Source organism: Aulonocara sp. 'chitande type north' Nkhata Bay, linkage group LG10, assembly GCF_057382095.1.
Source record: "Aulonocara sp. 'chitande type north' Nkhata Bay isolate Kocher_YH1m ecotype deep benthic linkage group LG10, A_spYH_male_GT1.1, whole genome shotgun sequence".
NCBI lineage: Eukaryota > Metazoa > Chordata > Actinopteri > Cichliformes > Cichlidae > Aulonocara > Aulonocara sp. 'chitande type north' Nkhata Bay.
The window spans coordinates 30,446,804-30,460,276 of record NC_141353.1 but is presented as its reverse complement, the minus strand read 5'-3'; the positions used below and the strand labels follow the sequence as shown (position 1 = coordinate 30,460,276).

General features: G+C 39.7%; 1 protein-coding gene and 1 long non-coding RNA gene across 3 annotated transcripts in view; one reads left to right on the top strand and one right to left on the bottom strand.

The window, feature by feature from the left end:
- Window positions 1-804: 804 nt before the first annotated feature.
- The window catches only part of castor2 (cytosolic arginine sensor for mTORC1 subunit 2), a 26,528-nt gene continuing 13,859 nt past the window's right edge, over window positions 805-13,473 (top strand). Inside the window, exons 1-2 of one of the 2 annotated variants that reach the window (XM_086309483.1) lie at window positions 805-1,097; window positions 5,140-5,280. In XM_086309483.1, the coding sequence (XP_086165609.1) occupies window positions 5,168-5,280 (113 nt within the window). In that variant the 5' untranslated portion in view covers window positions 805-1,097; window positions 5,140-5,167. Of the gene's footprint in view, window positions 1,098-4,947; window positions 4,989-5,139; window positions 5,281-13,473 lie in introns of those variants that run through there. The other variant, XM_086309484.1, reaches the window with a different exon arrangement.
- The window catches only part of LOC147321172 (uncharacterized), a 20,293-nt gene continuing 18,312 nt past the window's right edge, over window positions 11,493-13,473 (bottom strand). The window contains exon 3 of the long non-coding RNA XR_015131320.1: window positions 11,493-11,778. This is a non-coding gene — a long non-coding RNA (uncharacterized LOC147321172). The remainder of the gene's footprint in view (window positions 11,779-13,473) is intronic.

The window sequence follows — 13,473 nt, the reverse complement described above, 5'->3', positions numbered from 1 at the left end:
AGAATTGTCGTCAGGGAAGTGGTTCTAAAACTTCCAATTAAAATCAGAACGTGCTGCTTTTGAGGCAAAGGGATGGATACAGTGCTAGAAGATAGGTCCTTGTACTTATTTATGTAATAAAAAAACCAAGAAAAACTACATTTAAAGGGTATATCAGTGAGAATATGCTGGGGTATTTCCAAATGCTAAGGAATCTGGGGGATTTTGGGGGGATGTCACAGTCAAAATTCAAATTAGGATTAAAAAGCTCTTCAAGATTGCTTGCTTGAGGCTTGAGATTTAGAAGCAGGGATTTAAAGTTAGCACACAGGTTCTTCCCCTGGGAAAAATACTCAAAATATGATCGACAGGAAGACACTTGTTCAAGTCCTTAACCTGAATTTTAATGATTATAACAATTTTAGATAGTCCCACAGTTTTGGATTGGGAATGCATGAATCTCCAGCAACACTTGTAGAACACCTTCACTGTGATGCTAACAGACCCCTGCTCTGCAGAAGAATGTCTGGACCTATCATGCTGCATTTTATCTCATACTGTTACAATCGTGGTTGTTCATTTTAAATAAAGTCAACGTTTCAAATAATGACTTGAGTGTGAGTTTGAGAGCCAAACACTCAGAGATCAGATTCCTCTCTTCAGTCACAAGAGATAAGAGATTGTTAAAGACTGTGAGCACAGAAGCACCACCCACCTGTGGTTCAAATCTTTTGTTTACAAAGGGTAGCCAATCAGAAAATGGTTAGTGTACAAGAGGGGGGAGATACCTTATTTCAGACTCTGGAGAAACACCAGAGTATGATAAATAAGGATTATTTGAACTCTGAGTCATGAAAAGCTACTGCAATAGAATCTAAGAATAAAAGTATTGGGAGTGAGCATAATTAGTTTCATTTGATTCATTGACTTTCATGCACAAAAGACCTTGGACTTGATTACCGGTATTGTCAAATTAAACTATTTTGCTCTGAGGCAAAAAAAAATCCTGTTACAAGCTGAGCTGAACTCCTGCTCTGCTGGATGGGGATCTGGGGCTTTTGAGGCTCGGTTATCGTCTTGGGCTGCTGGCCATGGTGAGACTGCAACAAGTAATCCAGGTGAGTTTTCATTCCCACGGAAATACTGCAATTTTATCCAGTTACCAACATCTTAAATTCACACAGAAGGTTCCTTGGCCATCTACCATAGTCCTCCCGTGTTTGGGCAAAATAGAGGAGGGTCTCTCTCTTGCATGAGGCTCATAAAGGACCCTTTGGCATCACATTTAAAGGCACTGGGTTCTCTTTTTTTAACATGCAGGATTAACCTAAAACACCCCAAATCTTTTCCTATGTTTAAACAAATTTTCATAAACAAAAATGCCCTGTGAGTAAAAGCGAATCCAAGTGTGTTATGTAATAACAAAACTGATACAAGATGTGTTATCCCTGACCCAATGAGGCACGTGTCTTAAAATGTAACACATTATTTAGTTTTTTTTAATACAATTGTTTTTATATATATATATATATAGTGCTGAATAACAATAGTCACCTCAACACACTTTACATTGTAAGGTAAAGACCCTACAATATTACAGAGGAAACCCTCAATGATCAGATGACCCGCTATGAGTAAGAACTTTGCGACAGTGGGAAGAAAAAACTCACTTTTTATAGGAAGAAACCTCCAACAAAACCATGCTGAGGGAGGAGCCGCGTCTGTCGACATCTGGGCTTGTTTCACATCGTAGGATGAAGATGTTGAACATCAACATAAATTCCATGACTCAAAGTTTTTGTCATGATCATACTAAAATAATTAAGATTAGTGTAGACACAGAGCTCACAATGTGGGACCCAGATTATTGTATTTTAGTACTGCAAACACCCAAATGCGCTGTTAATTAAAGCCTCGAAAACCTAATGAGACAACATGAACGTGGGGTTTCAAAGGCCACAAGGGGTCCAGAGCAATCGGCTGCTTTTATCTAGTAGGTAATCCAAAGGGTTGGTGTGGATCAAAGAAGAATCAGTGGCAGCAAAGCAGGCATGTATCGGAGTGAATCAGTGTGATACAGGTATAATAGCATCTGCTGAAATACACAATCCTGCACGCCGACAGTGAACAAAAACCAGGCTGTATGTGGATGACCCATATATGTAAAAAACTTGTTGAAGCAGGCGATGCGACATCAAAAGTTGTTTTTCCTCAAAAAGCGTAGTGCAGTCCAATTTAATTGCACCCTGCATAGCTGTGAATACAAGTTTCCACTGCAGCCTCCCAGGAAGGGGTAACCATTCACGCTTATGAACTCAAGCGCTGGAAATTCAACAATTACTGTGAATCTAACTAACGGGAAGCTTCTGAGTGCCCCTTACTGCTACTCAAAAGATACCTAGTGTTACGAAATGAGGAAGCTGAGAAAGGTTACTTAAGACAAAGAAATACATGGCAACAAATAGCAATGTGTTCACCTTACATTTTACATGGGAAAATAAAACTGAATGAATTAACTGGAGCAATAAATGTAAGACATAAAATGCTCCATGCAAACAAAACTGCCTCTGATACACCTCAAGAATAAAGAGGTTAGATTATTGTTTTGAAAATGCGGAAAAACACACCTTAGTACACTGCCCAAAAATAAATAAATGAAAGGAACACTTTTTAATGACATTATAGGATCGAATCATTTAAACCTCTGGGATGGATTGGATTTGGATTTTGCAGACTTTCACTGGAATTCTTAATAGGAGCTCGAAAGAGATGTCAGAACAAGTGAATGAGGCCGTGATTACGTCAAGTATGGCTGTGTGAGATATTTGTTGACAGTCCAAGTCTAGAACACAGGAGGGTGGAGTAACTTAGAGCAAGCATTTAAAGGTGATTGTTCACTTCAATCAGGGAAGAAATCACGTGACTCAAAACACTACACATCACCAGGGAATACAAACCCACCAGGAGATTCAAACACACTATAGAAATCAGAGATGAGAGCTGCAGAGCTGAGGTTTACACAGGCATGACCAAAGAGGGATGACGCAACCATGAACAGAGCGAGTCAGAGACAATGTATACAAGAGGGGAGACAACAGGTGGGACGCACAGCTGGAAACAACAGATATAAAGGATAGACGTAAACACCACACAATTGCCATAGAACAATAGTTATCAAAATAAAATAGGAAGACGCAACTGAACAGGGAACGAGGGGCTAACTTGACACAAGGGAGGACAGAAGTACTACACAAAGGAACATAGAAAGAAAGCCTGGAAACGAAATACTGGCTAACCAAAGAACAGAAACCTCGACCCCAAGGAAAACCTAAAATGCAGGATTTTAATAAATAAGCAAAATTTAAATAGGCTACAAGAAAGGTAATAATAAATAACAAAAAAGCTGACAACCCCATATTTCAAATAGACAAGGAAAACACCTAATCATAAAACATTCTCACAATCCAAAAATGTCAACTCGCAAAAACTCAAAACTCAGGGTCCAAAACCCAAAGGTCGCATTAACTTATTTGTCTTATTTTTCTATGAGCTTTTTGACATTTAAAAAGTACTGATTCCTTTTTATATTTATGTCATTTAGTCCAAGCAGAAATAGGTTTTGGTCGTGCCGACTCCTCCCCAAATATTTTCAAACACAGAGAAACAGAGTTCTTTTAGCCTCTGTGCATGTACATCTGGTATATTTAAAAATATAAAGAAGTTACAGTTGATTGCATTAACACTTTCTAGTGTGTTATTCTGGGCTGTGTATTTATAATCTGAGTAAGAGTTAACCCTCTGCTGAGATTTAAGCTTCCTTACTTTGTTCCAAGCATTTAACTCATAACGTGAACTCTGATGAACAGGATATAAGCAGATTATAAAACTCTGATATCATGAATTTTCTTAATCAGTACTTTTTCCACAGTTATTTGAACACATTTTGAAAATGCAGCTTCTTAGTTGTACATATTTAAAGGACTATTTCTATTCAGATTTTATTATGTTGGTGCTGTTTAATTCCATGCATTAGTACTGACCTAATGTGTGCACAGAAAGCCATTACAAGAGCAACATGGCAATCAAACAATCTATGGGAAAATTCCAAAACAAAGGTATTTTTATTATATATGCTCCTATATTACATACATATAAAATATACAACATATCTTTGCATTAGAACATACAGAAGTTATTTTGCATTTGGAGGCTTTGCTGCTGGAAGCACATACTGGTGGCAGCGGTGGTTCTCCTGGTCAGTCTCACACGGACAAAAAAAATCCCCCACTAATCATTGTAGTTTATTCTGCTTTGTAGCGGCACCCTTTATTGTACCTTGCGGACAAAAACTACAAATCCCATACTGCCGCGCTACACTGCAGCCCCGCCCCCTGCGTTTGAATGGCAAGTTGTTTGTTTCACTCCAACCAGCTGCTAACTATTCCAGTCGGAGAGCAAACACGGGGAGCAGCGGTCCTCTGCTCTCCATTTAAGAAGGCCGACAAGCTGAGGGAAGCTGGCTAGAAAGCAACTTCCGTTTAAACATTTTTCTTCAAAGTAAGGGCATAGAAAAGAAAACCACATTAAAACTGCCTTTACCCATTCAAATCAATGAGCCTTCAAGGTGGTAGAGTCGATATATTTGGGAATACTGAGGTAATAAACCTTGGAGCCAATTCCCAAGATTATTAAAAATAATAATCCTCAAATCTAAGAGACACAAACTAGGTAGTAGTTATTTCTAATGGGAAACTTATGCAAATGTTTATACTACTACTACTAATAATAATAACAACAATAATAATAGTTTAAGACAGCAGATATAAACAGCAGATAATATAAGACTTAGCAGAGACTTGGAATGGATATTTTTTAAGGCAGATAAAACATTTGGGAGCCTCCTCTCCCTGGCAAAAAAACAAACAAACAAAAAACAGCTGCCGGGCGCTTTTATTTTGAAAAACACCAGACAGGAAGTGTCAACGTTTCCGTTGGAGGTTTGACAGCAGGTCCGTTTTTACCTCTTTGCTTTCTTTATTCCACCCTGTCGCCCTGCTTCTTTCTCTGTTAAATACGTCTCGGCCTGCCCTCTGAGTGTATTTATTTATTCATGCATCTAATTTGAAAATATTTAGCTTTTTTTTCTTTTTTACATTTTAGTCCTTCCTCAAATGAGAAGACGTAAAAGATGGAGCTTCATATTTTAGAGCACAGCTTGAAAGTGGCGAGTATAGAGAAAGAAGGGATCCAGATTTGCACTCACGGATTAATAAAACTCGCCTTCCTGGCCTCCAAAACAAGGTAGGTAACTTCCCATTCGTGACGTCCACGTAAAAACACAACCTTTGAATGTTTTTCCATTGTCCTAAGTGCTGTTTACTGTTAACATTAGAGCAAAGTAATGCCCGGGGCTGCATGGACTTGTATGCTTGTGTTACAGAAGGTAGCGGTATTCGCTGGTGCTCCAGCCAGGTCCTTCACAAATGCGGCTGTATGTTTAATAGTCTCTGCTTCCAGTTTCCAGGCCTATCCTTGTTCTGTAGTGTCATTTTGTAGCTCCGTGCCATCTGTAGCTGGGTTGTAGCCAGCAGAAGTGTGTGTTTGTGTGTGTGTGTGTGGGGGGGGGGGGTGTTTTACCTCTGTCAGGACTATTATAACAACATCAGGGAAAACTTAAACAAGCAGCAGAGGACATTTACACTCTATATATGCTGAATCCTGTCCAGCTGAGTGGATGTTAACAGCCAGTCAGCCTGGCGAAACTTTCATTTAAATAGCCCTGGCAGTGACAGGATAGCAGGCCTGTACACTTACCATAGCTCTGTTGTGCAGTTTTTAACACTCTGTTAAAATAAGCCTAAGCAAATTAGTTCACACTCGCGTGTGTGTGTGTGTGTGTGTGTGTGTGTGTGTGTGTGTGTGTGTGTGTGTGTGTGTGTGTGTGTGTTTTCTTCCTGGCTATTTTACAAGAGGGAAAGACAGACCTAGTGTGGCAGTGAGCTGGCAATCATGTCTCCCTATTTACTGAGAAGTTACTGATTAAAAACAACAACAAAAATAACAGTCAGATTACTGATTATTACCTGATGTAATTAAGATTAGCTCAAGGAGCATGGCAGCGGCTGTTGTTCTCATTATCAGCAGATTAGGCTTTTGTTTAATCTAATAGTTGATTGGTCTGTACGAACAGGGAGGAATGCACCAACCATCAGCCAAAATTCAGCAAATACTACATTCACATGTAAAACACAGGGGGAATTGAATCCTCGTGTTTTTGGAAGCTGAGACTGTAAAATGTTTGCTACTTTTGCTGGAACACTTGCGTCAAAGAGTGGCTTAATCTAATCAACCACTCAGTTCAGTCAAATAGCTACAACTCTTTGACTCAATAACATAATGTCATCACCAGCTGCCCCTCTCTGTTGGACTTGTCTCATTTTTGATTACATCTACGTACAGTACTGTGCAAAAGTCTCGGCCACCCCTTTCTTTATGTTTTGCTTCCATAAAGCCAGACTTCCTTATATTTTTTTAAGTGGTCCAGTGCAGTAGTTCTGCAGGCTTTCTGAAAGGTCTTTCAAAGTTTTTCTTTGGACATCGGCGTTGTTCATCTATAGCAGAGGAACTGATGATGATGATCTGAAGGTCAGGTCCTTAAGAAATATGAAAAACAAGTTGCAAAGACCTGACATAGGAGGTCTCATGGAGTGACCATTTTCAAACCAAATTTGAAAATGCTGGTTTAAATCTTCATTAATATGTATGCAGGTCAGCAGAGAGAGACAACAGTGAGTGCCAAAGGCCATTTTTAAGACATGGTGGAGTCATGGTTTGAGGCTGTATTTCAGCCAGTGGTGTTGGAGATTTTCTCAAAGCTGATAAAATTGTGAACGAAGAAAAATAACATCAGATTTTGATCCAACATGTAATACCTTCTGAAAAGTGTCCGATTGGCAACGGCTTCATTTTTCAGCATGACAATGATCCCAAACACATTGTCAGAGCAGTAAACACATAGAAAAATACACATGGACACTATCAGTCATGGATTAGCCTGCCCAGAGCCCAGATCTCAACATTACTAAAGCAGTGTGAGATCATCTTTACAGAAAAATGGGTATAAAGACAGCCAACATCGAAAGAAGAGCTTTGATTGTCTTTCAGGAAACTTGGACAACTATTCCTGAAGACTACCTAAAGAAATGACAAGAAAACTTATCTAAGAGAGTTCAGTCTGTGTAGAAAAATAAAGGTGGTCATAGCAAAAGTTGACTTTAAAGTGTTAGAATTGTACAAACAAAACTCCCTATAGGATTTTGGACACAGATTTTACTTAGTCATGTGGTCAGAAATGCCTAGATTCCTACCAAATAAACTAACAGAGACTCGCTGCCTTTACTGTGTGTGGACTGATTATGATTACAGCCATGTGACGCTCCCCAAAAGCCCCAGTTTGAGTGTTAGTTACCTTAAAAATCAGCTGTTTCAAGTGCAGTGTCATAGTTTTGAGCTTTTAGTTTAGTAATCATTGTTTCCACCACACACTGGTGTGGTAAAATAGGAAATGCAGAACTTATGTGTCAGTGTCAGGAAACATGACACCTGTGGTTTTGTCTTTTTGTTTGTTTTCTTTAAACTAACTGTTGTTTGTCAGGTTGTCTTGATATTTTCAGTTAAAGCAACAGCCAGAGGAGTTATTATCCATGTGATTTTGCACTTTATTGTCACTTATCTCATTTTACTTTGATTTGATTTAGAAAGGGACAAAAATAATCACATTTTAAAAAGAGCTACACAAGTTATACAAGCTCCAAATCAGAATCTGAAGTAAGACAAGCTCATCAGACATTCTCATTCGGCCCAGTCCAGTTAATGGTGCACTGTGGTGCAGTGGTTGGGACTGTCTCCTTGCAGCAACAAAGTCCTAGGTTTTGATCTCCTAGTCAGCTTTCTGGTTGGAGGTTGCCTGCATGGTTATCTCAGGCTTTTTCCCACAATCCAAAGGCACGCATGTGATTCTGAATTGGCCGTGGATGTGAGGTAGTTAAAATCATAGTGTGAAGTGCTGCATGAATGTCTTTGACTTTGAGAGGTCAGTAAGAGTAGAAAAAAAGAAAAGCAATGCTAGTCCACTTCCATTTTCATCAAATTTTCCAGCCACCTAAATGGATATATGTAAAAGAGCTGTTCTCTCACTGTATTCACAAGTGCAGAGTGTTACATGCATTTCCTGTGTGCGTGCTGCCTGTGGGTGTGATAATGCACTTCGTCCATTTTCTCTGGTGGTACAGCAGAAACGGCTGGTTTGGGTGCAAAGAAAGAAGCTTCACTTAACTTTGTTTTGTTTGTTTTTTTCCATTCAGTTTTAACTTGGCGTTTTGCACTTGTCTGTTGTGAAATCCCCCCCGCCACCGCCTCCTGTTGGAGAGCCAGTTAAGGATTGTGAATACAAGCATGAGTTCAGATTACAGATCTGCTCTTGCAAACATGGGTGTAGATTTCAGAGACGATGCAGGGAGTACTTACAAACTAATATTTAGAACACATGCATTTATCTCTCGCAGTAAAATCGTGTAAAAAGCAGACGGCTTATTTAGAAAAAATAATCACATTACCCAGAGGAACGCCACTGATGCGTGAGTGCTTTTCTTCAGCAAAAGGTCTTATTTACTCCCAAAATGTGACTTTAAATTCAGTCAACAACATTGAAAGTTCATACAAACACTGAATGTTTCGTGGGAAAGGTAACAATCTCTATCTCGATCACAATTACGCTATTGCCAACTGGAGTGTTTAATTAAGGTTTTAGCAGTTGATTTCACAGCAACAATGCGCAACAAGTTGAGGAATACATCTTTTCCCTAACAACCGGTGGTTGCCAAGTGGTCAACAACCAGTCTCGAAGCCCATGTGACTGAGGACTCACACTCACATACAACAACAAGCTCAAACTGTGCTTGTATGTGTGTTGACATAGCGGTGAAATTTTTGAGTAAGAAAAGCTGACTATACTTGTTTGAATTTGACACATAATACATGTTTTTCCAGTAGGGTGCTGGATTTTTCTGTTGTCTTCGGGTTTTTTCCCCCATATTTAAATAAAGACATTTTTAACTTTAAGTTAATGCAGAAAAGAAAATGCACTGGGTGCTCAAAATCTCCTTCACAAAGGCCCCCAGATGCTGTACTTCCTCCCCAGTGTATGAGGGAAACCTACATGAATGCTGCTGGAAGGCAGAGAAACAGAGGAACATATTAAAGTTTCATTTTATTTGATTGAGTAATCATAGCTTAAAGGACTTTTACTCTTTTCAGCCTTACTTGTACACAGTACTTGGTGATTTGTGCACATCCCTAAGTCATGCACTGTGTTTCAAGCTGGAGGTTTATGTGGTTGCCATCTATTAATGATTACATAAATTCATTGTTTGACTGTAGGACACGAGTGTCCGTTAGAGGACACTGGTTTTGCAATTTGTTTCTTTTTGTAGTTGTTTCTTTTGCTTTCCCCATGAATCCTCTCTGTACTCTCCCATCCTCCACCTAATGTTGTTGAAGCAGCAACCTCGGCACCCCTTCGTGCCTCCCCTTTGATAAGCCCCTACAACAGTGTTCTTTCATCCCTATCATAGTTCTCTGCTGTGCCTCCTTCTTCCACTGAACATAATATGCATGCATGCGTAAATGATTTCCAGATTTGAGAACTAAAAAGTTTTAATCCAATCTTTTCCTGTAGTTTTTTCATAGACCATCGCATCTTCTTCGCCTTGTCTATTTTTGCTCACATTTACAAAATTGACTCTATTTAGAAATTAATCAAATTTTATGACTTGACCGAAGCTGGAAAAACTAGCAGTCCTGGAAACGTTCAAGCATGCTCCTAGCAGTCCTAAGAAAGAAACTCGATGCCAGCATGTGGTGATTACATAACATACCTCTCAGTGGAGCCAGCTGATGGAAATGCCCTGTGGTTCTCCTTTAGAGTGAAATTTGATGCTTCTATATTTGAGACGAAGTAAGTAGAATGAAATGCAAAGTATCTTCAGATGTAATCATATGAAAGTATTCTTCCGCGTATCACTGGAAGAATATTGGCATATGCCAAAATAGTATCAAGTTATAGTCGTTCTTGCGTGCACACAGTTTAAAATCAATGTAGTGAGTGCCAACACAATCAACTGCTCATCCCACAAGAACAAACACAGAGTCATGTAAAGGATACAGTAGGACAAAAAAAGTACATTTTCTTAAGCTGCTAGGGTAACAAGCAGAGTGAAACACCTGCCACCACACAGGTGAGACAGTTGTGAACCATTACTGTGTACTCAACTTGATCGCTTAATATGTTTCTTGGTTCAGCTGTTGATTGGCTCTTAAAGGCAGGAGGAAGGCAGCTGTCATCTTTAGCATTTCATTATTCTACAACAGATTTCTATGCAGGATTCATAGACTGCCATGTCTTTGGATATAGTGTCTCTGTGTTTATATGGAGCCAATACTGTCTTTCTAGTTTTAGGCAGGATTAAAAATGCTTCTTATGAACACTCCAATCAGACGACACTGACAGAATAAGGAGATGGTACAAGGAGATGCAACCCCTTCATGAAGCAGCCGGAAGAATAATTTTACCATGTTAAATAATTCTTTCTGGGCTCGCGTTCCAGCTGAATGTAAATGTGTAGGGATATTGGCGGCTTCTCTTTCTAAATTTGACAGCCTGCCTTTGAATGAAGAGGAATATAATGATTGCAAACACTGAGCTAAACAAACATAATAAAAAAAAAAAAATAGCTGGTGAAAAGGACGAATGCTTATCACACCGTTCCCATCCCTGGCAAATGTTTCACCTGAAGTCTTCAATTGGTAGGAGTTCAATAAAATTTTTAAAATATCTATAAACCACAGACTGTATATAAAAGATGGAAGAGTAGAACCAAGGCAGAAGTGCATTAATTATTCATTCTTTCTTCTGGTCAGCAGATCGATTGCAGAAAGAACTCCACCTGTATAGAAGTCTACTAGAAGACAACACTTTCCCTTGATTCATGACCTCAGTAAACTCTTTCCTGATGAGTTTATGGTCTCAATAACTACTTCCCACTCTTACCGAATACAGCATGATGCTTATGCTGTATATTATGGCCCTGGTTCAGATTGGATGGAGATAGTCAAATTGGGATGATAAAGGAGGGCGGACTTACCTTTTGCAGAGTCCAGTGTTTCTCACACATAGGGTGGCTTAACACTGGGCGATTCATACCGTGAACAAGCATGTTTGATCCCTGCATTTTAAGGACTCGGGCATACACACCCCCAGCACAGATCTTCATCAAAGTTGCTTTTAGTAGCTTACAAATATGTGGAAGGCCAGTGTGTCACCACTTCTCTATTTAAGCCACAAAATGCATGAAATTGGTGACCTCATTGTGCTTTGTAAGCACCTCAAAAGATACTGAGACAAAGTGAACTGTATTCCAGATACACGCCGACACCCAGATATATTTCCAGCCACCCAAGCCATGTATTTTTTTATTTTCATCACAGAAGCTATCTGTTTTTACATGAAACAATCCCCTCGTTCAGATTTTCAAAGTTCAGTCACTGCTAATTAGCCATCTCTGGCCTGTTCTGACTCCTGTTTCCTCTGGGTGGGCTATTCAGATCACTGTTGAGCCAATCCCCAGACACCCTAATCTTGTGCCTGGGCAGACTCCAACTCCACAGTCTTGGACTCCAGCTTGCATGTTTGTTCTGGTGTGACGATGGCTGCGAGTGCTGGAGGGTCATTCTAACCAGAACCTGCAGCAGATGGAGAAGTGGTTCACATGTGTCAATACGATGAGCTCACCAAGGCTGCGGAACAGGACTGCTGTCTCTCACTGGACTTCAAGACCTTGAAGTTTGAGCTCACTAACTGATAGTTCCTCCATTATGTAGAGAGTTCATTATTATTATTATTAGAGTGGAAAATATTAAATTTATCGGCATGTCTTGTTTCATGCACCCCAGTCCCGTGTGTCAGTTTTCACCACAAATACAGACTAATTGTGTAGGAAATACACGTCTGGTTTGACATCTCTGTAGCTGCATCCACCTTTTATATATACTCTGTAATGTAAGTGAAGCCACTGTCTTAAGTTAAGAAAAAAGGAAATATCTTGTCAAAGACTAAACAAACCTTAGATCCAGATTAGATGTTTGATTCTGACTTCTAGTGCCACTGACATCGATTCGGTCAATAACCAGCCCTAAATATGAACATTGGTGATGTAAAGATATGGAGATATTCTCCTTATTTAAACTCTTATTCTGTACATTCTTTCAATTCCTCTCCAACTCCTAAATAAAATGATGTATGACTTTATGCAGATCATATATCAGCGTAATTCCATTAATATGTGCCCTGAGTTTTTACAAACACATTTGCAGTGCAGTGGTTGACAGCATAAACTCATTTAAAGGCTCCCTGTGAAGTTCCTTGCAGGCACACAGAATGTGAGTAATGAAGGCTGAATATTCAGAGATCACCCCCACAGTCGGGAGTAGCACAGTAAATCTGTGCTGCTGATCTAGATGGAACAATGTCAAAGACTGAAGTAAGTCATTGATTAGGTGTGTTGCCAGCCCGGGCACAAGAAAAGCCTTCAGTGCACATCATTCTAATGTTCTCGCTCTGCAAAACACCCTGCAAGTCAAAGTGACAGTTGACAGCTCATTTAATGCCAGGAGGAAATCCTGCTGTTCCCTCTGAGAGCCTTTCTGTTATTCTCTTGTCATTATTCACACCTTTCAGCCAATATGAAGTGTGAGCTTTCAGTAGCTGGTGTGTAAAGAATGTGATTATCAGAGGAGCGTTGTGTGTGTTGTTTTTCCTACTGCACCGTTTTCCATTTGTTGTAAAATCTTTGGGGCACACTTTTGTCTCTAACATCTGTTACCATCTGAGAACAGTTTAAATGCGATGATCTGAATGTCAAGAGGCAGATGTGGTCAGATCTGACTAGTGGTTTTCAAAAGTGTCCTCTTAACAAAATTTGATGAGGAACACTGAGTTGTTAATAATCTGTCACTTCTATATGCCATTTACCTCAACAAGGCACATGATGATGCAGAAACGAGGCAGTCAAAAAGAATCAAAATACAAATAGAAATGTAGGTGGGATTTTTCTGTAACGCCCCTGCCCAGATGGGCTTATCAACAGACAAATCTGAAATATATGAGCGCTCAAACAAGTGCAAATCTCAAGTTCACAACAGTTTGACTATGTGCATATCTCCTCGGAGATTGGTTAGAGCAGCAGTTAGTACTGTTTCTTCACAGCAAGATCAAACCTCCTGGTTGGCTGGAGCCTTCCTGTGTGGAGTGTGCATGTTCCAGGCTGTGTGAGGTCTCTCCGGGTTCTTTGACGTCCTCCTACTGTCCAAACACATGTATGTTTGGTTAACTGATGATTGGAATTTTGCCGTAGGTGAGGCTGCAAAGTGCTTAAGTGC